The 25,676-nt window shown below is 42.9% G+C and overlaps 1 protein-coding gene across 6 annotated transcripts in view; it reads left to right on the forward strand.

The window, feature by feature from the left end:
- Window positions 1-20,264, forward strand: part of LOC115105433 (ubiquitin carboxyl-terminal hydrolase 28-like) — a 28,104-nt gene extending 7,840 nt beyond the window's left edge. For 3 of the 6 annotated variants that reach the window (XM_029627490.2, XM_029627493.2, XM_029627494.2), the window contains 19 exons: window positions 4-74; window positions 307-383; window positions 660-808; window positions 2,315-2,442; window positions 7,359-7,454; window positions 7,784-7,969; window positions 9,104-9,327; window positions 9,790-9,860; window positions 10,147-10,375; window positions 11,736-12,050; window positions 12,322-12,494; window positions 14,098-14,400; window positions 16,146-16,241; window positions 17,090-17,268; window positions 17,496-17,574; window positions 18,363-18,442; window positions 18,589-18,712; window positions 19,058-19,256; window positions 19,534-20,264. In XM_029627490.2, coding sequence (XP_029483350.1) covers window positions 4-74; window positions 307-383; window positions 660-808; window positions 2,315-2,442; window positions 7,359-7,454; window positions 7,784-7,969; window positions 9,104-9,327; window positions 9,790-9,860; window positions 10,147-10,375; window positions 11,736-12,050; window positions 12,322-12,494; window positions 14,098-14,400; window positions 16,146-16,241; window positions 17,090-17,268; window positions 17,496-17,574; window positions 18,363-18,442; window positions 18,589-18,712; window positions 19,058-19,256; window positions 19,534-19,709 — 2,955 coding nt within the window. In that variant the 3' untranslated portion in view covers window positions 19,710-20,264. The remainder of the gene's footprint in view (window positions 1-3; window positions 75-306; window positions 384-659; window positions 809-2,314; window positions 2,443-7,358; window positions 7,455-7,783; window positions 7,970-9,103; window positions 9,328-9,789; window positions 9,861-10,146; window positions 10,376-11,735; window positions 12,051-12,321; window positions 12,495-14,097; window positions 14,401-16,145; window positions 16,242-17,089; window positions 17,269-17,495; window positions 17,575-18,362; window positions 18,443-18,588; window positions 18,713-19,057; window positions 19,257-19,533) is intronic. The other 3 variants (XM_029627491.2, XM_029627495.2, XM_029627492.2) reach the window with 2 other exon arrangements.
- Window positions 20,265-25,676: the final 5,412 nt, after the last annotated feature.

Consider the following 25,676-nt stretch of genomic DNA (forward strand, 5'->3'; position numbering starts at 1 on the left):
TAGGATGTGAGTGAGTTCACCCACAAACTCCTTGACTGGCTTGAAGATGCCTTTCAGCTGGCTGCCAATGGAAAGTAAGTCAAGGATTTGATCACTAACAGGCAGCGCTGTACGAGAGCACTTAAAGTACACATTGTCATAGCTAACTAAGATAGCTACAGTATTTTTTTGTTGTTGTAGTTGGTTCAACTAGTGTATGTGACATTGACTTTCCATAAAATCCTGTACCAGTATTATCTCTGTATTGAAGAACAGTACGTCAGATATTGAGTTGCTTGACGTATGAACGTGACATCTTATCTTCAGCAGCCTGGAAGATAAAAAAGAAAATCCAATGGTTCAGCTTTTCTATGGGACGTTTGTGGCAGAGAGAACACATGAGGGTAAGTATATAGAATGAACATTTTAATTTTGGTTATACATACTATGGGGCCTCAAGTATTTCCTGATCACATGAGCTGATCAGGAAAAACTCTAGTTATTAGGCTATGACTCTTTTCACTATCAAGGGCTATGACTTTTGTCATAACCTGATATAGCCTTTAACTAGGCCTCAGAGATTTTCCTGCGGAGGTCCCATCGTGAAGAAAAACTCCTGACGCTTCTTATTCCATCAGTATTTTTTCTATCAATTCATATTGATGTTTGACCATGTTTAGGCAAGACCTTATCCAACATCGAGCAGTTTGGCCAGTACCCCTTACAAGTGAACGGTTTCAACAACTTGGAGGAATGTCTGGAAGGTGCCATGGTAGAGGGGGAGATTGAAGCCCTCCATCCGGATCAAACCATTTCATCTGGCAGCAAGGTGAGCATACCAAATTCCTAGCTTTATGTTTACTTTGTATGTTGTTGTGAATGTTAAGCCAAATCTAAATGTTAATGTAATATACACTACCGCTCAAAAGTTTGGGGTCACAGAAATGTCCTTGTTTTTGAAAGAAAAGCACATTTTTTGCCCATTAAAATAACATCAAATGTATCATACATACAGTGTAGACATTGTTAATGTTGTAAATTACTATTGTAGCTGGAAATGGCAGATTCTTTTTTTAATGGAATGTCTACATAGGCTTGCAGAGGCCCATTATCAGCAAGCATCACTCCTGTGTTCCAATGGCACGTTGTGTTAGCTAATCCAAGTTTATCATTTTAAAAGGCTAATTGATCATTAGAAAACCGTTTTGCAATTATGTTAGCACAGCTGAAAACGCTTGTCCTGATTAAAGAAGCAATAAAACTGGCCTTCTTTAGACCAGTTGAGTATCTGGAGCATCAGCATTTGTGGGTTCGATTACAGGCTCAAAATGGCCAGAAACAAATAACTTTCTTCTGAAACTCGTCAGTGTATTCTTGTTCTGAGAAATGAAGGCTATTCCATGCGAGAAATTACCAAGAAACTAAAGATCTCATACAACGCTGTGTACTACTCCCTTCACAGAACAGCGCAAACTGGCTCTAACAGAATAGAAAGAGGAGTGGGAGGCCCCAGTGCACAAATTAGCATGAGGACAAATATATTAGAGTGTCTAGTTTGAGAAACAAAAACCTCACCTGTCCTCAACTGGCAGCTTCATTAAATAGTACCCGCAAAACACCAGTCTCAACATCAACAGTGAAGAAGCGACTCCGGGATGCTGGCCTTCTAGGTAGAGTTGCAAAGAAAAAGCCATATCTCAGACTAGCCAAAAAAGGAAAAGAAAAGATTAAAATGGGCAAAAGAACACAGACACTGGACAGAGGAACTTTGCCTAGAAGGCCAGCATCCTAGAGTCGCATGGAATAGCTTTCATTTCTCAGAACAAGAATAGACTGAGTTTCAGAAGAAAGTTATTTGTTTCTGGCCATTTTGAGCCTGTAATCAAACCCACAAATGCTGATGCTCAAGATACTTAACTAGTCTAAAGAAGGCCAGTTTTATTGCTTCAGCACAACAATTTCAGCTGTGCTAACATAATTGCAAAAGGGTTTTCTAATGATCAATTAGCCTTTTAAAATTATAAACTTGGATTAGCTAACACAACATGCCATTGGAACACAGGAGTGATGGTTGCTGATAATGGCCTCTGTATGCCTATGTTGATATTCCATAAAAATCTGCCGTTTCCAGCTACAATAGTCATTTACAACGTTAACAATGTCTACACTGTATTTCTGATCAAATTGATGTGATTTTAATGAACAAAAAAACATATTTTCTTTCAAAAACAAAGACATTTTTAAGTGACCCCAAACTTTTGAACGGTAGTGTAGATATACATAGAAATGTACAGTATATGGGAATATTCATGTGGGTGGGAATTCTATGTTTCAGAGATGGTTCTCAAAGTTACCACCAGTGTTGACCTTTGAACTGTCCAGGTTTGAGTTCAACCAGTCGTTAGGACGCCCAGAGAAGATTCACAAGAAACTGGAGTTCCAAGAAATCATTTATATGGACAGGTGAGCTGCTTGATATTAATTTGTGGAAAAGCTAAAACTGTGTACACGACCAGTCAAAAGTATTAGAACATCTCACAAAGACACTGCGGTTTGAACCAAAAATCTCAAATTGGACTCATCAGACCAAACGACAGATTCCCACCGGTCTACTGTCCATTGCTCGTCTTTCTTGGCCCAAGCAAGTCTCTTCTAATTATCGGTTTACTTTAGTAGTGGTTTCTTTGCAGCAATTCAACCATGGAAGCCTGATTCATGCAGTGTCCTCTGAACAGTTGATTTTGAGATGTCTGTTACTTGAACTCTGAAGCATTTATTTGGGCTGCAATTTCTGAGGCTGGTAACTCTAATGAACTTATCCTCTGCAGCAGAGGTAACTCTGGGTCTTCCATTCCTGTGGTGGTCCTCATGAGACAGTTTCATCATAGCGCTTGATGTTTTTTGTGACTACACTTGAAGAAACTTAGAGTTCTTGAAATTTTCCCTATTGACTGACCTTCATGTCTTAAAGTAATGATAGACTGTCGTTTCTTTTTGCTTATTTGAGGTGTTCTTGCCATAATATGGACTTGGTCTTTTTCCAAATATGGCTATCTTCTGTATATCACCCCTACCTTGTCACAAGACAGGCTCAAACTATTGTAGATTGGCTCAAACGCATTAAGAAGGAAAGAAATTACACAAATTAACTTTAAACAAGGCACTGTTAATTGAAATGCATTCCAGGTGACTACCTCATGAAGCTGTTTGAGAGAATGCCAAGAGTGTGCAAAGCCGTCATCAAGGCAAAGGATGGATATATATTGAAACTTTATTTTTTATTTTTTGGGGGGGGGTTTTACTACATTATTCCATATATTTGATAGTTTTAATGTCTTCACTATTTTTCTACAATGTAGAAAATGGTAAATATAAAGAAAAACCCTTGAATGAGTAGGTGTTCTAAAACTTTTGACCTGGACTAAAGCATCCGCCAACTCCTGGACAGCCTTGGTGCAACGTGGCGTTGGTGGATGGAGCGAGACATGATGTCCGAACAGAACAGGGCTCCGGGCAGCCGAGCGGAAATGGAGGAAAACTCGCCTCCCTGCGGACCTGGCATCCTTTCACTCCCTCCTCTCTACATTTTCCTCTTCTGTCTCTGCTGCTAAAGCCACTTTCTACCACTCTAAATTCCAAGCATCTGCCTCTAACCCTAGGAAGCTCTTTGCCACCTTCTCCTCCCTCCTGAATCCTCCTCCCCCCCCTCCTCCCTCTCTGCAGATGACTTCGTCAACCATTTTGAAAAGAAGGTCGACGACATCCGATCCTCGTTTGCTAAGTCAAACGACACCGCTGGTTCTGCTCACACTGCCCTACCCTGTGCTCTGACCTCTTTCTCCCCTCTCTCTCCAGATGAAATCTCGCGTCTTGTGACGGCCGGCCGCCCAACAACCTGCCCGCTTGACCCTATTCCCTCCTCTCTTCTCCAGACCATTTCCGGAGACCTTCTCCCTTACCTCACCTCGCTCATCAACTCATCTCTGACCGCTGGCTACGTCCCTTCTGTCTTCAAGAGAGCGAGAGTTGCACCCCTTCTGAAAAAACCTACACTCTATCCCTCCGATGTCAACAACTACAGACCAGTATCCCTTCTTTCTTTTCTCTCCAAAACTCTTGAACGTGCCGTCCTTGGCCAGCTCTCCCGCTATCTCTCTCAGAATGACCTTCTTGATCCAAATCAGTCAGGTTTCAAGACTAGTCATTCAACTAAAACTGCTCTTCTCTGTATCACGGAGGCCCTCCGCACTGCTAAAGCTAACTCTCTCTCCTCTGCTCTCATCCTTCTAGACCTATCGGCTGCCTTCGATACTGTGAACCATCAGATCCTCCTCTCCACCCTCTCCGAGTTGGGCATCTCCGGCGCGGCCCACGCTTGGATTGCGTCCTACCTGACAGGTCGCTCCTACCAGGTGGCGTGGCGAGAATCTGTCTCCTCACCACGCGCTCTCACCACTGGCGTCCCCCAGGGCTCTGTTCTAGGCCCTCTCCTATTCTCGCTATACACCAAGTCACTTGGCTCTGTCATAACCTCACATGGTCTCTCCTATCATTGCTATGCAGACGACACACAATTAATCTTCTCCTTTCCCCCTTCTGATGACCAGGTGGCGAATCGCATCTCTGCATGTCTGGCAGACATATCAGTGTGGATGACGGATCACCACCTCAAGCTGAACCTCGGCAAGACGGAGCTGCTCTTCCTCCCGGGGAAGGACTGCCCATTCCATGATCTCGCCATCACGGTTGACAACTCCATTGTGTCCTCCTCCCAGAGCGCTAAGAACCTTGGCGTGATCCTGGACAACACCCTGTCGTTCTCAACTAACATCAAGGCGGTGGCCCGTTCTTGTAGGTTCATGCTCTACAACATCCGCAGAGTACGACCCTGCCTCACACAGGAAGCAGCGCAGGTCCTAATCCAGGCACTTGTCATCTCCCGTCTGGATTACTGCAACTCGCTGTTGGCTGGGCTCCCTGCCTGTGCCATTAAACCCCTACAACTCATCCAGAACGCCGCAGCCCGTCTGGTGTTCAACCTTCCCAAGTTCTCTCACGTCACCCCGCTCCTCCGCTCTCTCCACTGGCTTCCAGTTGAAGCTCGCATCCGCTACAAGACCATGGTGCTTGCCTACGGAGCTGTGAGGGGAACGGCACCTCAGTACCTCCAGGCTCTGATCAGGCCCTACACCCAAACAAGGGCACTGCGTTCATCCACCTCTGGCCTGCTCGCCTCCCTACCACTGAGGAAGTACAGTTCCCGCGCAGCCCAGTCAAAACTGTTCGCTGCTCTGGCCCCCCAATGGTGGAACAAACTCCCTCACGACGCCAGGACAGCGGAGTCAATCACCACCTTCCGGAGACACCTGAAGCCCCACCTCTTTCAGGAATACCTAGGATAGGATAAAGTAATCCTTCTCACCCCCCTTAAAAGATTTAGATGCACTATTGTAAAGTGGCAGTTCCACTGGATGTCTTAAGGTGAACGCACCAATTTGTAAGTCGCTCTGGATAAGAGCGTCTGCTAAATGACTTAAATGTAAATGTAAATGTAATGTCCCAGATGTGTTCAATTGGATTAAGGTCTGGGGAATGGGCGGGCCAGTCCATAGCATCATTGCCTTCCTCTTGCAGGAACTGCTGACACACTCCAGCCACATGAGGTCTAGCATTGTCTTGCATTAGGAGGACCCCAGGGCCAACCGCACCAGCATATGGTCTCACAAGGGGTCTGAGGATCTCATCTCGGTACCTAATGGCAGTCAGGCTACCTCTGGCGAGCACATGGAGGGCTGTGCGGCCCCCCAAAGAAATGCCACCCCACACCATGACTGACCCACCGCCAAACCGGTCATGCTGGAGGATGTTGCAGGCAGCAGAACGTTCTCCACGGCGTCTCCAGACTGTCACGTCTGTCACATGTGCTCAATGTGAACCTGCTTTCATCTGTGAAGAGCACAGGGCGCCAGTGGCGAATTTGCCAATCTTGTTGTTCTCTGGTAGCCTAGTCACAACTGGACATAGCCTCTTTGTGTGGTATTGACACATATTTTCAACAATTTCATTTTAGTTTGTAGGCTGTAAGCAAACCCCCACCTGTGGACGTCGGACCCTCATACCACCCTCATGGAGTCTGTTTCTGACCGTTTGTGCAGACACATGCACATTTGTGGCCTGCTGGAGGTCATTTTGCAGGGCTCTGGCAGTGCTCCTCCTGCTCCTCCTTGCACAAAGGCGGAGGTAGCGGTCCTGCTGCTGGGTTGTTGCCCTCTTACGGCCTCCTCCACGTCTCTTGATGTACTGGCCTGTCTCCTGGTAGCGCCTCCATGCTCTGGACACTACGCTGACAGACACAGCAAACCTTCTTGCCACAACTCGCATTGATGTCCCATCCTGGATGAGCTGCACTACCTGAGCCACTTGTGTGGGTTGTAGACTCCGCCTCATGCTACCACTAGAGTGAAAGCACCGCCAGCATTCAAAAGTGACCAAAACATCAGCCAGGAAGCATAGGAACTGAGAAGTGGTCTGTGGTCACCACCTTACAGAACCACTTCTTTATTGGGGGTGTCTTGCTAATTGCCTATAATTTCCACCTGTTGTCTATTCCATTTGCACAACAGCATGTGAAATTTATTGTCAATCAGTGTTGCTTCCTAAGTGGACAGTTTGATTTCACAGAAGTGTGATTGACTTTGAGTTACATTGTGTTGTTTAAGTGTTCCCTTTATTTTTTTGAGCAGTGTATATTCATATGAAGAGTTTATTCCCAAACGCTACGGTATGTGATATACTGTATGAGGTTGTTTCACTTAGCTATCTGAAGATGAATGCACTAACTGTAAGTCACTCTGAATAAGAGCATCTGCTAAATGACTAAAATGTCAGTGTTTCACAAACAGATCTCATATTACTATATTGATTATTATTTTATTTGTTTAATTATTGATGTCACAAATGTGTCATTTATACCGTTCTTTATATATTTAATATAATATATAAGTAGTTATTTGTTACATTTGACTGTGTAAAACCTAGCATTACTACTTTTATTTTTTCTCAAAAAACATATTTTTCTCTGAAATTAAACCTTCAAGTGATTTTTTTTTTTCAACTGTCATTGAACAACCTCATGCTTTGATTAGATAGTGAAAAAACACACCAATCTCTTTCATGAATCCTTTAAATAAAAGCTCATTTACCATCGTTTCTGAAAATGGAAATATAGCTTTTTGGATAGAAACTCTTCAAAGATATTGAGTACCAGCATGCATTTACAGTAGACTGAGCATTGTATTGCATTGTAATGATGATACTGTAATTGGGGAATCAGATTCAAACTCTTATTGTGGTAAACTAAGTTTACTGTATGCAAACAGATACCTTCACAAGAACAATGAGCAGACCCACAACAGGAGAGGAGAGGTGAAGCGACTGAAGGAGCATCTTACGGTCCTGCAGCAGAAACTGGAATGGCGAGTTTACTATTGAGTTTACTGTTTGTAAAGCAGTGTGGCACATCAGGTACACGCCAATACACATTTTGGAGGACAACTGTGCTCTTTTAGCTAATCATTTTTTTATTGAAGAATTCACTGATGACTGCACCAGGATGGACCAAATGTGTCAACTGAGAGTGAATAAACCATGAAAAACTGACGTACACACAGTGTTTCTCTAATATGAGTATTTTGATTCACGTAGGAAATGTCCTGCTCGTGAATCATGACTGACATTTTTTAAATGAAATCTGTTTGTCACCAATTTACCATGAGTTCAACCTTTTGTCTCCTTCTTTTTCCAGCTACAGAAGCTATGGCTCGGGGCCGACAACTTATCCCCTGGCAGACATGTTACAGTACATGTTGGAGTTCGCCTGCACTAAGCCCACCAGTGTGTCCCCTGCTGAAGACCCGAGGCTGGCTGCCTCTTCCCCCACTCCCCCCAGCAGCAACCCCCAGCACACAGACGCCAACCCTGACGATACCAGGCAAGGACCTCTGGGACAACTGTCTCAATTGTCAAGACTATGTGTACATGTAGAAGTTTCTAGTGCTTACACGATATCTAGGCCTTTGGCTGGCCCTCGCTTCATACTCGTCGCCAAACCCACTGGCTCCATGTCATCTACAAGACCCTGCTAGGTAAAGTCCCCCCTTATCTCAGCTCGCTGGTCACCATATCATCTCCCACCTGTAGCACACGCTCCAGCAGGTATATCTCTCTAGTCACCCCCAAAACCAATTCTTTCTTTGGCCCCCTCTCCTTCCAGTTCTCTGCTGCCAATGACTGGAACGAACTACAAAAATCTCTGAAACTGGAAACATTTATCTCCCTCACTAGCTTTAAGCACCAACTGTCAGAGCAGCTCACAGATTACTGCACCTGTACATAGCCCACCTATAATTTAGCCCAAACAACTACCTCTTTCCCTACTGTATTTAATTTATTTATTTGTTTTATTTTGCTCCTTTGCACCCCAATATTTTTATTTCTACTTTGCACATTCTTCCATTGCAAATCTACCATTCCAGTGTTTTACTTGCTATATTGTATTTACTTTGCCACCATGGCCTTTTTTTGCCTTTACCTCCCTTATCTCACCTCATTTGCACACATCGTATATAGACTTGTTTATACTGTATTATTTGACTGTATGTTTGTTTTACTCCATGTGTAACTCTGTGTCGTTGTATGTGTCGAACTGCTTTGCTTTATCTTGGCCAGGTCGCAATTGTAAATGAGAACTTGTTCTCAACTTGCCTACCTGGTTAAATAAAGGTGAAATAAATAAATAGTCCTGTCACGACTTACCGGTACTCCTTATTAGTCAATGTGACAGCAGTGACAGCTGCAGTCAGAGTAAACACTTTGATGTGTTCCTAACTAGAATGTCAGTGTGAAGTCAGTCAATTCAGGGGATAATTGAAAATCAATGAATACAATTTGAAAATCCTAGTAAAAACGATGGGTAATATTAAAATGATTTCAGATATGAGATTTACCAAATCGCCCCTGTAATGTTTTACCTGTTAGCCTATGTATAGTACATCACCCACTCTGTCTTCAATGTATGCCAACCCCATTTGTTGACATCTTGCCTTTCCTCTGTGGGTCTCCTCAGTCAGTGTCATGAGCCAGGAGACGCAGGCCCGTCCGACAGCTCCACCTGTCAGCAGAAGCACTCCTCGAGCCAGAGGATGCCCATCTACAAGCCCTTCACCCAGTGCAGACCCCCCATGGACGCCCCACCTCATCCCGCCCCCCACAGTGTGACTGAGGAGGAGCTGCGCTTCGTCAAGACCTGCCTGCAGCGCTGGAGGACAGAGCTGGAGAACAACATGGACGGTACGGTCACTTACACCTGGATTCACTAATGATAACCTCTCTGCAATTGGGTTCAAGTTGAAATGTATTGTTGTCCATTACAGCCACTCTCGGTAAGATATGCATAGCACGGGCAATGTGTGAACAATGGATCTTCTACATCCTGTGACATTTTCACATGCAAATAGCCCTTAATTTCTGTGATAGCTCTGTAGTGATTGCGAGATTCTCTTCCATGAGAGCATGTTGACCTGTTTAAACATGATTTGAGGCATTATGTGGTAATACTCATTTACTGTACATATCTAGTGATAATTCTTCATTTGGATGTATATTATGAGCAGACAGCCTACCCTAGCTGTCAGTCAGTTATCCCAGAGAGAGAGAGAGAAAGTGTGTGTGTGTGTGTGTGTGTGTGTGTGTGTGTCTGGCCCGGCCCCAGGTGCACTGCATTGATCTGTGTGTCTGTGTCTCGGTGCTCAGAGCTAAAGGCCAGCATCGACAGGGTCAGCCAAGCGCTGGAGGGCATGTACTCGGATAACCGTCTGTGTCAGGTAAGATCCCATCTATCTGACAGTCCATGTCAGGTTAAAGCATGTGATACACTAATAGAACTTTGTTAGATTGAACATGTGTCACAAGCATTGCATAATGATTCATCTCGGAACCCAGAACCAAATCTTGTCAGGTACTCGATTTGGCATTATGTTACCGCTCTGTCACAAGAGACTATAATGATTCATGGTTTGTGCTAAAACTTTACTTTTCTAGTCCTAATCTCTTGTTTGATGTGTGCACATGCCAATACAGAAAGTTTCTCTTGTTTTGATGTGTGTGAAGGTTCCGTACAGGCTTCACGCTGTCCTCGTCCACGAGGGCCAAGCCTTGGCCGGCCACTACTGGGCCTATATCTACGACCACAGCAACCAGTGCTGGATGAAGTACAACGACGTCATCGTCAGCGAGTCGTCCTGGGAGGAGCTGGTCAGGGACTCGTACGGAGGCATGACCAACGCCAGCGCCTATTGTCTCATGTATATCGACGACAGGCTGCCTCACCTAATTGCAGGTACCTGTATCCCTCCTCCCCATTCTCCTGAGAAACGAGTTATGTTTGCAAGGTGAACATTTTTATGTACAGTATATTGTGAAGTGAGCACTCAGTCCGTTTGACCTGAAGAAGATCCGTGTTGGATCGAAACGTTGTCAATAAAGGTGGTAATTGGGAGCAAATTCAGTGTGCAGGCCTTTCTGTTCTCTTCAGGTATCCTTCCTTAGGCCAGCACCTTCATTTTTTAAGGATGTGTGTATGACCACAAACTGAACTAGCGATGTATGCCAGGGACCAAAAACATGAAGCCAGTCATGCTCAGCTAAATCACTTTGGACTGCAACATCGGAAATGTTTTTGTGTCATGACATGTGGAAGTTGACATGTTACAGTGCTGTTTATATATGGTGCCTTTGGAAAGTATTCAGACCCCTTGACTTTTCCCACATTTTGTTTCAGCCTTATTCTAAAATCGATTAAATAAAAAAAATATTCAGCAATCTACACACAATACCCTATAATGACGAAGCGAAAACGGGTTTAGAAATGTTTGCAAATGTATAAAAAAGGCAAAGATGAACATAGCAAAAGTACAGAGAGAAATCTTGATGACAACCTGTTCAGGACCTCAGACTGGGGTGAAGGTTCACCTTCCAACAGGACAACGACTAAGCACACAGCCAAGACGATGCAGGAGTGGCTTCGGGACAAGTCTCTGAATGTCCTTGAGTGGCCCAGCCAGAGCCCGATCTTGAACCCGATCGAACATCTCTGGAGAGACCTGAAAAGAGCTGTGCAGCGATGCTCCCCATCCAACCTGACAGAGCTTGAGAGGATCTGCAGAGAAGAATGTGTAACTCCCCAAATACAGGTGTGCCAACCTTGTAACGTCATACCCAAGAAGACTCGAGGCAGTAACCGCTGCCAAAGGTGCTTCAACAAAGTATTGAGCAAAGGGTCTGAATACTTATGTGATGTTTTTTTTATATATACATTTACAAAAAAATCTAAACATTTTTTTCTTTGTCATTATCGGTTGTTGTGTGTAGATTTATGAAGATTTAGAATAAGGCTGTAATGTAACAAAATTTGCAAAACGTGCAGGGATCTGAATACTGTCTGAATGGCCTGTATATCTGGCCACACCTATACTGTATACCTGCTATATCTGTGCACACTGTAACTGTTGCTCAGGATGTATACATAAATACATTAATGAATATCCAATTCATAGCCTGAACAGGTGTTTTTTTCCATAATGTTTTTTAGTGTGTTTTGCTTGTCTTTTCAGGGTATGCTGCTTAGTTTATGTTACTATTGAATGTGATCAGTTAGCTCATTGTGATGTTGTTTATATTTATGATATTTCTGTCCACAGAAGACACAGATGACGAGACGGGCCAGGTCATGCAGGGCATGGACTCTCTGCCACCCATCCTCGGGCGCTACGTGCGCGAGGACAACCACTGGTTCCAGCAAGAGCTCAGGGAGTGGGAAGAGCAGTTATACCAGCCGCCACAGCAGGAGCCGGCCGCACCCACAGCAGCCTCCACCTCCACTCGTGTTCCCAGTAAAAAAAAAGACGAGGCAGCAGAACCAGTCCCCCAACCTGGACCTGCCCAGGAACCCACTGGGGAGCTGGGACAGGAACCAGAGGCAGAGTTGGCTGTTAAACCGGCAGTGGAATCTGAACGTCAGTCTGGACATCAATTTATATGGCAGGGTTACATGAGAATGTTCTTTGAGGGTGGCAGTGTTTGTTGGTTTTTGTCCTTGTCTTTTAGTCAGATACTGAATGATATGGTCACCACATTTGGCCAAGCCCTATTGTCCCTGTCTGTCTACCGATGGGGACAAATCAATTTCCCTCTTCATAAAATGTATCAAATGTATTAATTGTTCAATTGTTCAATTAAGCACTAGCAAATATTTCAGATCTGAAACAGGTCCTTGTCCTGTTTCAGAGCCTGTCCCAACACGCCAGCCCCAGTCCCCAGTACCTGTGTCCCCAATACCTGTGTCCCTGGAGAACGCTGGCAGCAGCCCAGAGGAGAGCGACCACCAGACTGTCACGCCAGAGCCCTGCCAACATACCAGCGAGGACAAGGAGGGGCAGCAACACAGTCAAGTGGGCAGGGTGAAAAGAGGGGTCTGGGGTTGTCATCTGAGCACCAATTGAATATCGGTCACATAGTCTTATCTAGGCCACGTACACATATAGACCTAGGCCTATATCTCTTACTGTTGCATAGTGATAGCTTCTGCTACTAGATGTTTTGGGAGCGAGTCATTCAGTTTTATATAAACAACATATAAGAAAGTTATTCTCAGAGTTATTGTTTATCTTTTAGACAGTGGCTAAAGGCAGCTGTGTTTACCACTGGCCTAACCTACCTATCTTGTCTGAGTTTTAACCAAGTCTTTTGTGAGATTGTACTTGTGAGCTTAATTTTTGTTTTAGTATGCCATTTTCATGCTAGATGTGTTGTGACTAAACAGATTCTGTAGTTAGTATACCCCAAGTGTTTGGCCAATGTCCTTTCCCCCACATCCCACTCCCTCCCTGGAGGCGATACGGCCTTAGCAGTCAGTCACTGCACACCCTCCCCCGGTCATCCCAGCAGCATTCCACAGTCAGTTGGTTTACCACGGGGGGTTCTTGCGGACACTGTCAGGAGGACACAGGAGCTGTGGCCAGCCTTTAAGTAGAACAGGAGCTTTTTATTCCTCTTACTGTACTTTACGGTCGGTTAGTTGGAGAGAGTTCTGGCGTATTAAAAGGGGGATCCCTAGTCAGTTGTACATCTGAATGCATTCAACTGCATTTAACCCAACCCCTCTGAATCTGAGAGGTGCAGGGGGCTGCCATAATCGTCATCCACGTCTTTGGTGCCCGGGGAACAGTGGGCCAGAACACTCAGGGGCAGAAGGACAGATTTTTACCTTGTCAGCTCTGGGATTCGATCCAGCAACCTTTCGGTTACTGGCCCAACACTCTAACCACTAGGCTACCTGCCGCCAAGCCGTAGGTTGGTTGATTGGACCGATGCTCTTTTTCAGGCCTGTGAAATGTTATGAGAATGCTTCTGATGTGGCTGTTTTCAACATTGCGTAACAGCAGAATTTTGTGATTGTGTATGAAACAGAATGGGTGTATTCCTGGTTGCTCTTTGTTGTCTAATTTTTGGTAGAAAGTTGTCCAAGTAGTATCAGTAGTATCTGAATATTATGTCTAGATTTTACCCACCTTATGTTAAATATAACTGTAATCCGCTTGGCGTGTGTCACATTCCATTACTTGCCGGACAGACTACCTGCCTGTGCAAACGGCAAACGTATTCATAAATGGTGTACATACGACCTCTAGTGGTGAATGTATATAGTCCTGAATGAATCCCAATGTAGTGGAGTGCTTTTGGTTTTGTTTATGGTCATTCCGTTATTTTAATAATCCAACTATGTTAATGCACAGTAAATGTACATTTTACGACTCAGTTTGTCAATCAAAAGGGGATCCAGTCAGAAAAATCATTCTATTTTATTTAAATTATATATGCTGCAATTAAGCGTTTTATTGTGTAAGCATAATAATAATTTTTGTTTGGGAGAGGTGACACCTTTTTTTATTATCAGACAAGTACCAGACAAGTATGCATGTTAGGTCTCTATATGCCTTAGACTTGGCATTAACCAGCTAACTTGATCTATCTAACTTAATGTCAACTTCATATGCCCAGCAGCTCCCCCCACCACAGTCTCCCAGCCCTGCAGCAGAGATGAATGGCCAGGCCCAGACTGCAGCTGTGACCCATGACCCCTCCACAGAGTTCACCACTGAGACCGACAGCGAGACTGGAGTCAGAGAGGCAGGGGCGGAAGCTGCGGCAGCGCCCGACACGCAGGCAGACAGCGAGGATGGTCAGGACGCCCTGCCGGCGCCTTGTCGCCGGCAGCAGCAACCAGAGAACGTGGTGTTGGAGGTGGAGATTCCCAACGTGGGCAGGATCCTGGTGCAGGCTGACAATGACGGCTACAATGAAGAGGTAGAGAGTCGCCCCATACATAATTTAAATAAATACACTGCCTTCAGATAGTATTCAGACCCCTTGACTTTTCCACATTCCTCTCGTCAGTCTACACACTATACCTCATAATGAAAAGCAAAAGCAGTTAAACATTTTTTTTTAAATATTACATTTACGTAAGTATTCAGACCTTTTACATAGTACTTTGTTGAAACACCTTTGGCAATGATTACAGCATCAAGTCTTCTTGGGTATGACGCTACAAGCTTGGCGCCCCTGTATTTGGTGAGTTTCTCCCATTCTCCTCTGCAGATCCTCTCAAGCTCTGTCAGATTGGATGGGGAGCGTTGCTGCACAGCTGTTTTCAGGTCTCTCCATAGATGTTCGATCGGGTTCAAGTCCAGGCTCTGGATGGACCATTCAAGGACATTCAGAGACTTGTCCCGAAGCTACTCCTGCGTTGTCTTGTCACTTGTAGGGTCGTTGTCCCGTTGGAAGGTGACCCGTCTCCCCAGTCTGAGGTTGTGAGCACTCTGGAGCAGGTTTTCATCAAGATTCCTCTCTGTACTTTGCTCCGTTCATCTTTGCCTTGATCCTGACTAGTCTCCCAGTCCCTGCAGCTGAAAAACCTCCCAACAGGATGATACTGCCACCACCATGCTTCACAGTAGGGATGATGCCAGGTTTCCTCCAGATGTGACACAATTCAGGCCAAATAGTTCACTCTTGGTTTCATCAGACCAGAGAATCTTGTTTCTCATGGTCTGAGTCATTAGGTGCCTTTTGGCAAACTCCAAGTGGGCTGTCATGTGCCTTACTGAGGAGTGGCTTCCGTCTGGCCGCTCTACCATAACGGTCTGATTGGTGGAGTGCTGCAGAGATGGTTGTCCTTCTCCCCTGTCTGCTCAGTTTGACCTGGCGGCCAGCTCTCGGAAGAGTCTTGGTGGTTCCAAACGTCTTCCATTTAAGAATGATGGAGGCCACTTTGTTCTTGGGGACCTTCAATGCTGCAGAAATGTTTTGTTGCCCTTCACCAGATTTGTGCCTCCACACAATCCTGTCTCAGAGCTCTATGGACAATTTCTTCGACCTCATGACTTGGTTTTTGCTCTGACATGTACTGTCAACTGTGGGACCCTATATAGACAGGTGTGCCTTTCCAAATCATGTCCAATGAATTGAATTTAGCACAGGTGGACTCTAATCAAGTTGTAGAAACATCTCAAGGATGATAAATGGAAACAGGATGTACCTGAGCTAAATTAAGAGTCTCGTAGCAAAGGGTCTGAATACTTATGTAAATAATGTATTTCTGTTTTTTATATTTAAGACAGTTTTAAAAAATATATAAAAACCTGTTTTCGCTTTGTCATTATGGGGTATTGTGTGTAGATTGCTGGGGAATTTTTATTTAATCCATTTTAGAACAAGGCTGTAATGTAACAATGTTGAAAAAGTCAAGGGGGTCTGAATACTTTCCGAAGGCACATATATAAATCCAACCCCAATACTTTGAAAGCATGCTGTTCTGTGTTCAATGACTTCTATTGATTATTGGTTAGAAAATCATTTGGATACATTTTGGGCAATGCCACTCTTTTGACTGTTGCTTCAATTTATAATACCTTCGTTTGCATCAATCCAATGAATGGATACAGCATTCATGACTCCCTGAAAGGTGCATCATTGCTATAGTAGTTTATTTGTGCATGGCCTCGCTCTAATGCCCATTCTTTGTACTTCTCTGTGGTTCTGTGTTTCAGATGATGCTCACTCCAGCTATGCAGGGAATCATTATGGCCATAGCCAAAGCCAGACAGGCATTCGACAATGAAGGCCCTGAGGCTGGCCTCATCAAGGTAAAGTCGTTTGTGCAATCTCACTAGTGCAATCTCACTAGTCCTTCTACCATGCTATACTTGTAAATATTCTGTCAGTCTCCTCTTGTAGAGACAGATGTATGTACATTAAGGGGAGAGGTAGAGTCTTGGCAGACATAATTCCATGGACAGTATATTTTACAGTTTTACATAAACCATGTGCCATGGAATCGGTACATCAAAAATCTCCTCCCAACTATTTTGCAACCTGTATGGCGCAGCTGTCAATTGTTTGGTCCTTAAATGAAACTGGTATACATTTTTTATTTCTCACAATTTTCTTTAGCCAATTCTGGCCTTAAATGCAGGGGCCAACAGACAAGTTCCTTACCTTCTCCCCTTTCCACTTGCCTGCCTTCTCCATTTTTGCGGTAATGCTGCAATTAGTTGTTTGTAATTTTGGATAGAGCAGACATTTTTTTGTTAACTGCATGTGTGACAAAACTCCACCAGTCCTATTTATGATATAATTTACGAAGATTATACCATTTTTATAAATGTTTTTCAAAAATAATGTTTTTTTAATCAATTTATATATTTCTGTTTAACCATAATATTTGTTGTAATATTTGTTCTGTCTCTTTCTGGTGGATTAAACTGAAAATGCAACCAACTTTCTATTGCTTGTTATAAAAATAGCGATATTTTGGAGATTATTTCATTTTCAAATAACCAAAAGTGAGAGGTAGTAATCTGAATGGAGGGAAAAAATGACATTATTAAACACTGGGTGAGTTGACAACTCAACCAAATTTAAATCAAAACTATACGTTGAGATGACTACTATGCCCAGTGGGCTCTAACATCTCTCACATCCCTCTCCTCAGGCGTTCCAGGAGGAGTACTCCCGTCTGTTTGAGTTGTCCCAGGAGGAGACCACTGCCCAGCAGGACCCACGCCTGCACCACGCCCTGGTCTACTTCTTCCAGAACAAGGCACCCAATCGCGTCATCGAGAGGACCCTGCTGGAGGGCTTCACCGACCGCAACCTCAGCTTTGACGACAGGTCAGTCAGCACCACTTGCTGACATGCGATGAAATGTATATTTAAAAACTTTTAAATGTGTTCATGTTTTGTCATTTCATTGTAAATTGTACATGCAATTCAGCTTGTTGCTGCTATTTTTTACAATTATTTGTTGAACAATTAAAAAGCATTTCATCAACATTATCAAGTTGACAGTATTATTCATAAGTTTATTTCTGTGGGGCAAATCATCACTTCCTGTGTAGGTCCATCAGTATCATGAGAGAGGCCCGCGCCAAACTACGCCTCATCAAGCCAGAGGATATGGATATGGAGGAATATATGGTATGTGTCAATAGCTAGGTTTCCCTTAGCTATGCCCCTGGAGGTTGGATTTAGATTGGCTAACTTTCAACCAACCTTTACTGATGATACTTTCTTTATTTTTGATTTTGAAGGCATTTGTCTTATAAATACCTGTTTTCAGTTGCAGGTGGAACTCGGGTAACGGGAGAATATTCCCAAAAATATTAAATCCACTTTTTGTTCTGAGTAAGAAATGCCTCTGGCATGTGTATAGATCTTTGTTTGTGTTGTTTGAGTCATACTGTGTGACACGCTGTCATTCTGGCAGCGGAGCTTAGAAATTGCTACTTCAAGCAAAGATTTTGGGAAATGCAAGATGTCCGGCAGCTAGAATGGCGCGGGAACCTCTCACTCTGTGCAAAAAGTAGATTTAATATTTTTCTGGTTATTGGAGTGAATTTTTAGTTGAAAATTGGCAGCCAGGCAACCGATCATCATGTCGCCAGCATACACATTTTTACTGGCATAAAAATGGTTGAATGGAGTATGAATGATCATTACCTGTGATGTTCCAAAATGTTGTCCCCACTGTTAAGCAGTTTGTTCCAACAATCATAAATAATCTAAGATCAGTGATTACTGGTCCTTTGTGTCATTACACATGTGGACAATTTGAGCTAAACACTATAAAATGCTTATTTGAGCATAAACCTACATTACACAGGCCTTGATGGATGGATTTATACCAAGACTCTAGGTAAGCTTTTTTCTCCATTGGAAATCAGACCAAACTTGCATTGATTGTGTCTGTGTGCTCTTCTCCTCAGCAATGGCATGACGACTACAGCCTGTTCCGGACAGTGTTTGTCTACCTGCTGACGGGCTTGGAACAGTACCAGCATGGAAAGTAGGTGTTGTCATGGCGACCGGGGCTCTGCCCCTACGTGATCAGCCTGTATGGTGGTTTGAGTGAATGAGTGGGCTGACTGTCTGATGTGATGTCATCAGTGGGCTGACTGGCTGACGTGGCGTGATATCATTGTGTTCCACCAGGGTGAGCGAGGCGCTGAATTACCTCAACCACGCCTACAAAGACAACACCATGCTACTGAGAAGAGGGGAGAAGAGAGGGGTGGACCAGTCACTTATTGCACTTTACAGGAGGAGATGTCTCAAAGTGAGTGCTACTGATGATGCAGATGCATCACTGTGAAAGACCTGGTTGTGAAGATTTGGGACATGAGACTGATATTGTCAGTTGGGAATATAAAAATCAAGATGTATTAAAGTTAATAAAATGGAGAATATGAAGGCTAAACTTCAGTGTGAGTGAAAGTTTCACAGGGCTGGAGTTAATAGCCCTGCTATATAGTATATTAACACTTTGTCTGTATATAGACAAATTATCTCTATACATTTTTATTTGGCTACAGATTGGTCATTTTGCATATGCTCTTATCCAAAAAGACTCCATAGTGACACTGCATATGCATATGCCCTCCCCCTTCTACCCTCTTCCTAGGAATTGAATGACAATGCGGCCACCCTGTTCAGGAGCAGCGAGGTGAGCGGCGTGGAGGAGGGCGTGATCATCATGAATGAGGCGGTTATCCCCTGCATGCACCTGATGAGCCGGCCGGACATGATCAGCCAGGAGGACCTGGACACAATGGAGGCTATCCGCAGCCACTGGTGCTCCTACCTGGAAGTGGACCTGGATGGTGAGGACAGAGGGAGGGGAAGAGGTTCTTACTGGGCTTTATCCAAGCTGTGCTAAATGTTTATCTACATCAACACTGCTGTCATTTGCAGATTTCAGTAACACCTTACTTAAAGCTGAGGGGTATAATTGCGTTATTATAAGGCTTATAATTAAAAGAAATTCTCTCTGTAGCACATTTTCCTCTCATCTAATTTATCACACATCTTAACTGTATTTTACTCCTTTTATGGAAGCTCTGTTTTTCTCTTCCTCTCCCCCCTTCCTCTCATTCTCAGACTCCCTACAGTTAAAGCTGGGTGAGTTTCTGCCCAGGGTTCTGGACTGCTCAACAGAGAGGGTGGTCTTAAAAGATCCACCAACGGTGCGCTCCAAAGTGCCCCACGACCTGTGCAGCCGCCTGGCCGCCATCATGGAGTCTATCACCAACACCTCCGTGGTCGCTGTCAAATAAGACCAAGGGGTCAGAGGTCAGCTTCTGAGATTAATGGTCAGAACAGGTACGCTAGCTGACGATCGCTAACGTTTTATCCTCATGTAGAGTTGACAAACACTGGATTTTTGCATAGTAGTGCAAAGTAGTTTTTTTATATTACTTTTTAATGTGCTTTTGCCATATTTTCTAAATCAGAACATTAAGTAGATTCTGAGTGACTTGAGGCAGAGTTTATATGGTCATATGATACTCGCAGACACATCAAGAGGAGAGAGAGAAATGTCTATTATACATTAATAAGGTATTATTGCTTTGAACCTATTTAGGTATGTTTTAAGAAAGTGAAAACACAAGAAATAAGAGTATTTTTTATTGTTTGTTAGATATTTTACATGTACCATGATACATTAGGATTGCAGTGAACAACAGGCTCTTGAAGATTTAGGTGTTTAGAAATTCAGCTTCCTTTGTCTTGTTTTGTATTTTCCTGTTTATATATGTAAGCCTTTCCTTCCACTCCTGTTTTCCACTTCTTGAAAACTGTGTTGACGCTCAATAAACTTTCAAACTTTCTGTTCTTCTTTTCTCCTTGATTTGCTCTCAAGTCTTCTTTTGTGCCTGACCCATTTTTCAATCTATATTTCTGTCTTTCACCTTATAACACCCCTCGTCACCCCTCCACACACAGAGAAAACACTATCAATAATTGAATGAACACTGTACATTGGATCTAGCATCCAACTTAAAACTTACAGTATGTATTGTACAGTGCATTCGGAAAGTAGACCTCAGACCTCTTGACTTTTTCCACATTTTGTTAAATCGTTTCTTTCCCTCATCAATTTACACACAATAGCCCATAATGGCAAAGCAAAAACAGTTTATTTTTTATTTTTCGTAAATGTATTACAAATAAAAACTGATATCACATTTACATAAGTATTCAGACCCTTCACTCAGTACTTTGTTGAAGGACCTTTGGCAGCGATTACAGCCTCGAGTCTTCATGGGTATGACGCTACAAGCTGGGCACACCTTTATTTGGGAGTGTCAGGTTGGATGGGGAGAGTTGCTGCAGCTATTTTCAGATCTCTCCAGAGATGTTCGATTGGATTCAAATCCGGGCTCTGGCTGGGCCACTCAAGGACATTCAGAGACTTGTCCTGAAGCCACTCCCTGTTATCTTGGCTGTGAGCTTAGGGTCATGGTCCTGTTGGAAGGTGAACGTTCGCCCCAGTCTGAGGTCCTGAGTGCTCTGGAGCAGGTTTTCGTCAAGGATCTCTCTGTACTTTGCTCCGTTCATCTTTCCCTCAAACCTGACTAGTCTCCCAGTCCCTGCCGCTGAAAAAAACATCTCAACAGCATGATGCTGCCACCCCCATTCTTCACTGTAGGGATGGTGCCAGGTTTCTTCCAGACATTATGCTTGGCATTCAGGCCAGAGAGTTCAGTCTTGGTTTCATCAGACCAGAGAATCTTGTTTCTCATGGTCTGAGTGTCTTTTGTCAAACTCCAAGCGGGCTGTCATATGCCTTTTACTGAGGAGTGGCTTCCCTCTGGCCTTTCTACCATAAAGGCCTGATTGGTGGAAGGTTCTCACATCTCCACAGAGGAACTTTGGAGCTCTGTCAGAGTGACCATCAGGTTCTTGGTCACCTCGCTGACCAAGACCCTTCTCCCCCGATTGCTCAGTTTGGCCAGGCGGCCAGCTCTAGGAAGAGTCTTGGTGGTTCCAAATTTCTTCAATTTAAGAATGATGGAGGCCACTGTGTTCTTGGGGACATTCAATGCTGTAGAATTTTTCTGTTACCCTTCACCAGATCTGTGCCTCGACACAATCCTGTATTGGAGCTCTACGGACAATGACCTCATGGCTTGGTTTTTGCTCTTACATGCACTGTCAACTGTGGGACCTTATATGGACAGGTGTGTGCATTTCCAAGTCATGTCCAGTCAAGTTGTAGAAACTTCTCAAGGATGATCAATTGAAACAGGATGCACCTGAGCTCAATTTCGAGTCTCATAGCAAAGGGTCTGAATACGTAAATAAGGTACTTCTGTTTGTTTTTTAAATTATGAACAAACATTTCAAAAAACCTGTTTACACTTTGTCATTATGGGGTACTGTCTGTAGATTGATGAGGGGAAACATTATTTCATCCATTTTAGAATAAGGCTGTATCCAGGGTTAGGTAGGTTACTTTCTAAATGTAATCTGTTACAGTTACTAGTTATCTGTCAAATTGTAATCAAATTAAAATAACATTTTATTGGTCACATTCGCCGAATACAATGGGTAATACAACCTTAGTGAAATGCTTACTTACAAGCCCCTAACCAACAATGCAGTTTAAAAAATACGAATAAGAAATTAAATGAACAAGTAATTGAAGAGCAGCAGTAAAATAACAATAGTGAGACTATATACAGGGGGTGAGTTTTGAGGGCACTATGGTGTTGAACGCTGAGCTGTAGTCAAGGAATAGCATTCTTACATAGGTGTTCCTTTTGTCCGGGTGGGAAAGGGCAGTGTGGAGTGCAATAGAGATTGCATCATCTGTGGATCTATTAGGGTGGTATGCAAATTGTAGTGGGTCTAGGGTTTTTGGGATAATGGTGTTGATGTGAGCCATGACCAACCTTTCAAAGCACTTCATGGCTACAGACGTGTGTGCTACGGGTCAGTAGTCATTTAGGCAGATTACCTTAGTGTTCTTGGGCACAGGGACTAGGGTGGTCTGCTCGAAACATGTTGGTATTACAGACTTGGACAGGGAGAGGTTGAAAATGTCAGTGAAGACACTTGCCAGTTGGTCAGTGCATGCTCGCAGTACACGTCCTGGTAATCCATCGGTCTTACTCACATCGGCTGCGGAGAGCGTGATCACACAGTCATCCGGAACAGCTGATGCTCTCATGCATGTTTCAGTGTTACTTGCCTCAAAGCGAGCATAGAAATGATTTAGCTCGTCTGGCAGGCTTGTGTCACTGCGGCTGTACTTCCCTTTGTAGTCTGTAATAGTTTGCAAGCCCCGCCACATTCAACGAGCGTCGGATCACGATTCGATCTTAGTCCTGCATTGACGCTTTGCCTGTTTGATGGTTCGTCGGCAGGCATAGCGGAATTTCTTACTAGCTTCCGAGTTAGAGTCCCGCTCCTCGGCAGCTGTACCCTTAAGCTCAGTGCGGATGTTGCTTGTAATCCATGGCTTCTGGTTGGGGTATGTACGTACTAGAGGTCGACCGATTAATTAGGGCCGATTTTGAAGTTTTCATAACAATCGGTAATCTGAATTATTGGATGCTGATTACATTGCAATCAATGAGGAAACTGCGTGGCAGGCTGGCCACCTGTTATACGAGTGCAGCAAGGAGCCAAGGTAAGTTGCTAGCTAGCATTAAACTTATCCTATAAAAAACAATCATTCTTCACATAATTTCTAGTTAACTACACATGGTTGATGATATTACTAGGTTAACTAGCGTGTCCTGCGTTGCATATAATCAATGCGGTGCCTGTTAATTTATCATCGAATCACAGCCTACTTGCCAAACGGGTGATGATATAACAAAAGCACAATCGCTACACATATGTACCTAACTATAAACATTAATGCCTTTCTTAAAAATAATACATAGAAGTACATTTTTTAAAACCTGCATATTTAGTTAAAATAAATTCATGTTAGCAGGCAATATTAACTATGGAAATTGTGTCACTTCTCTTGCGTTCATTGCACGCAGAGTCAGGGTATATGCAACCATTTGGGCCGCCTGGCTCGTCGCACACTAATTGTCTAGAATTGTACATAATTATGACATAACATTGAAGGTTGTGCAATGTAACAGTAATATTTAGACTTAGGGTTGCCACCCGTTCGATACAATTACGGAACGGTTCCATATTTCACTGAAAGAATAAATGTTTTGTTTTCGAAATGGGTTTCCAGATTTGACCATATTAATGACCAAAGGCTCATATTTCTGTGTTTATTATATTATAATTAAGTCTGATTTGATAGAGCAGTCTGACTGAGCAGTAGCAGGTTCGTAAGCATTCATTCAAACTTTACTCCGTTTGCCAGCAGCTCTTAGCAATGCTTGATGCACAGTGCTGTTTATGACTTCAAGCCTATCAACTCCTGAGATTAGGCTGGCAATACTAAAGTGCCTATTTAGACATCCAATAGTCAAAGGTGTATGAAATACAAATGGTATAGAGCGAAATAGTCGGCGCGTCATAATAACTACAATTTAACTTCTTGACTGGGAATATTGAAGAATTGCGAATATTGAACCACCAGCTTTCATATGTTCTGAGCAAGGAACTTAAACGTTAGCTTTTTTACATGGCACATATTGCACTTTTTTTGCATTATTTAAACCAAATTGAGCATGTTTCATTATTTATTTGAGACTAAATAGATTTTATTTATGTATTAAGTTAAAATAAAAATGTAAATTCAGTATTGTTGTAATTGTCATTACTACAAATCCTCTTTTTCTCCGTCTTCTCTTCATGTAAATGACGGGGATTTGGGCCTGTTCCCAGGAAAGCAGTATGTCCTTCACATCGGGCTAATCTGACTTATTAAAGGAAGAAAAAAAAGCTTCTGCCAGTTCGTGGTGAGTAATCGCTGTTCTGATGTCCAGGAGTTATTTTCGGTCATAAGAGACGGTAGCAGCAACATTATGTACAGAATAAGTTTAAAAAATGATTTAAAAAACAGTTGCTTAGGAGCATGTAAAACATCAGTGATCATCACCAGTGCCATGATGACATCAGTAGCACAACTTTCGGATTACCCAAACTCAGTAATGTAATCTGATTACATTCAGTTACTTTTAGATTACGTTCCCCTTAAGAGACATTAGAGGACAACAAAAATGTATGTTACCACTTGAATGACATATATTGCAAGATAAATCAATGTTAAAGTTTAAATAGCTGGCCATATATAGGTGTTAAATTTTACTTTATGGGTTGGTTATGTAGGCTTCTTCTAACCCATCGCTTTCTACTACATACAATTAATTATACGATTCAATTATATGTTTACATTAACCAAAGTCTATCAGAATTCCAGGCATTCCAATACATGTAATAACCCTTGATCTTCAGTAATAGGACTTGGAAATATGGAAGTATATTGGTTAGGCAAATTGTTTTTCCTGAGCATAACCACAAACTAAGGATTTATTAGCCAGCTCTACACTGTTGTTTATGAAACAATAACAAAAACGGCCACCCCGCCTCTTTTTTAAATGTATTTTTACCAAAACAGGCAGGGTGCCGTTTTGTTATCGTTTCATCTGTGGATTTGCCCTTTAAACAGCTGCATATTATCAAAATATCAGTGTCACCAACAAAAAGTAAACAATTTGGCCTATAGCAAATGCTGCATATGGAATTCATTTTTCACATGTAAATAGCACTTTTCAGTAGCGCTCAAAGCATGCCATTCCATGAGAGCAGCATTTATTTTTCAACTCGAATCAATGAGTCCAATCAGTCCTCCATGACAACAAAAGGTAATACCTTTTTTGCACTATTGGTTAGAGCCTTTAAGTAAGCATTTCACCTGTTGTATTTGGCGCACATGACAAATAAACTTTGATTTGAAAATCATATACAGAGTAGGGCTGGCTAATAAATCCTTAGTTTTGTGGTTATGCTCAGGTAAAGCAATTTGGCTGCCCTAAACTTCCAATGTATCCACTCTCAGATTAATAGACAGCTATGGATGTAAGAACTGACCATCCATGATATCAATATTATTGTTTTAACCATGTTATGAGGCAGTGTTTTGTTTACATTTATAATGTTTACAAACATTGAAGAAAAACAAGCATATATTTGGGGTTCTCGTGGAGTGTGAAAGTTTAACTAAACTCATGAGGCAATTATAAAGTATATTCTTCCAGAATCAATGGCTATATATATAATTTAGAAGTCAAAAAATGGATGTAGCAACTACAAATTGC

This window comes from Oncorhynchus nerka, linkage group LG22 (assembly GCF_034236695.1).
Source record: "Oncorhynchus nerka isolate Pitt River linkage group LG22, Oner_Uvic_2.0, whole genome shotgun sequence".
Lineage (NCBI taxonomy): Eukaryota > Metazoa > Chordata > Actinopteri > Salmoniformes > Salmonidae > Oncorhynchus > Oncorhynchus nerka.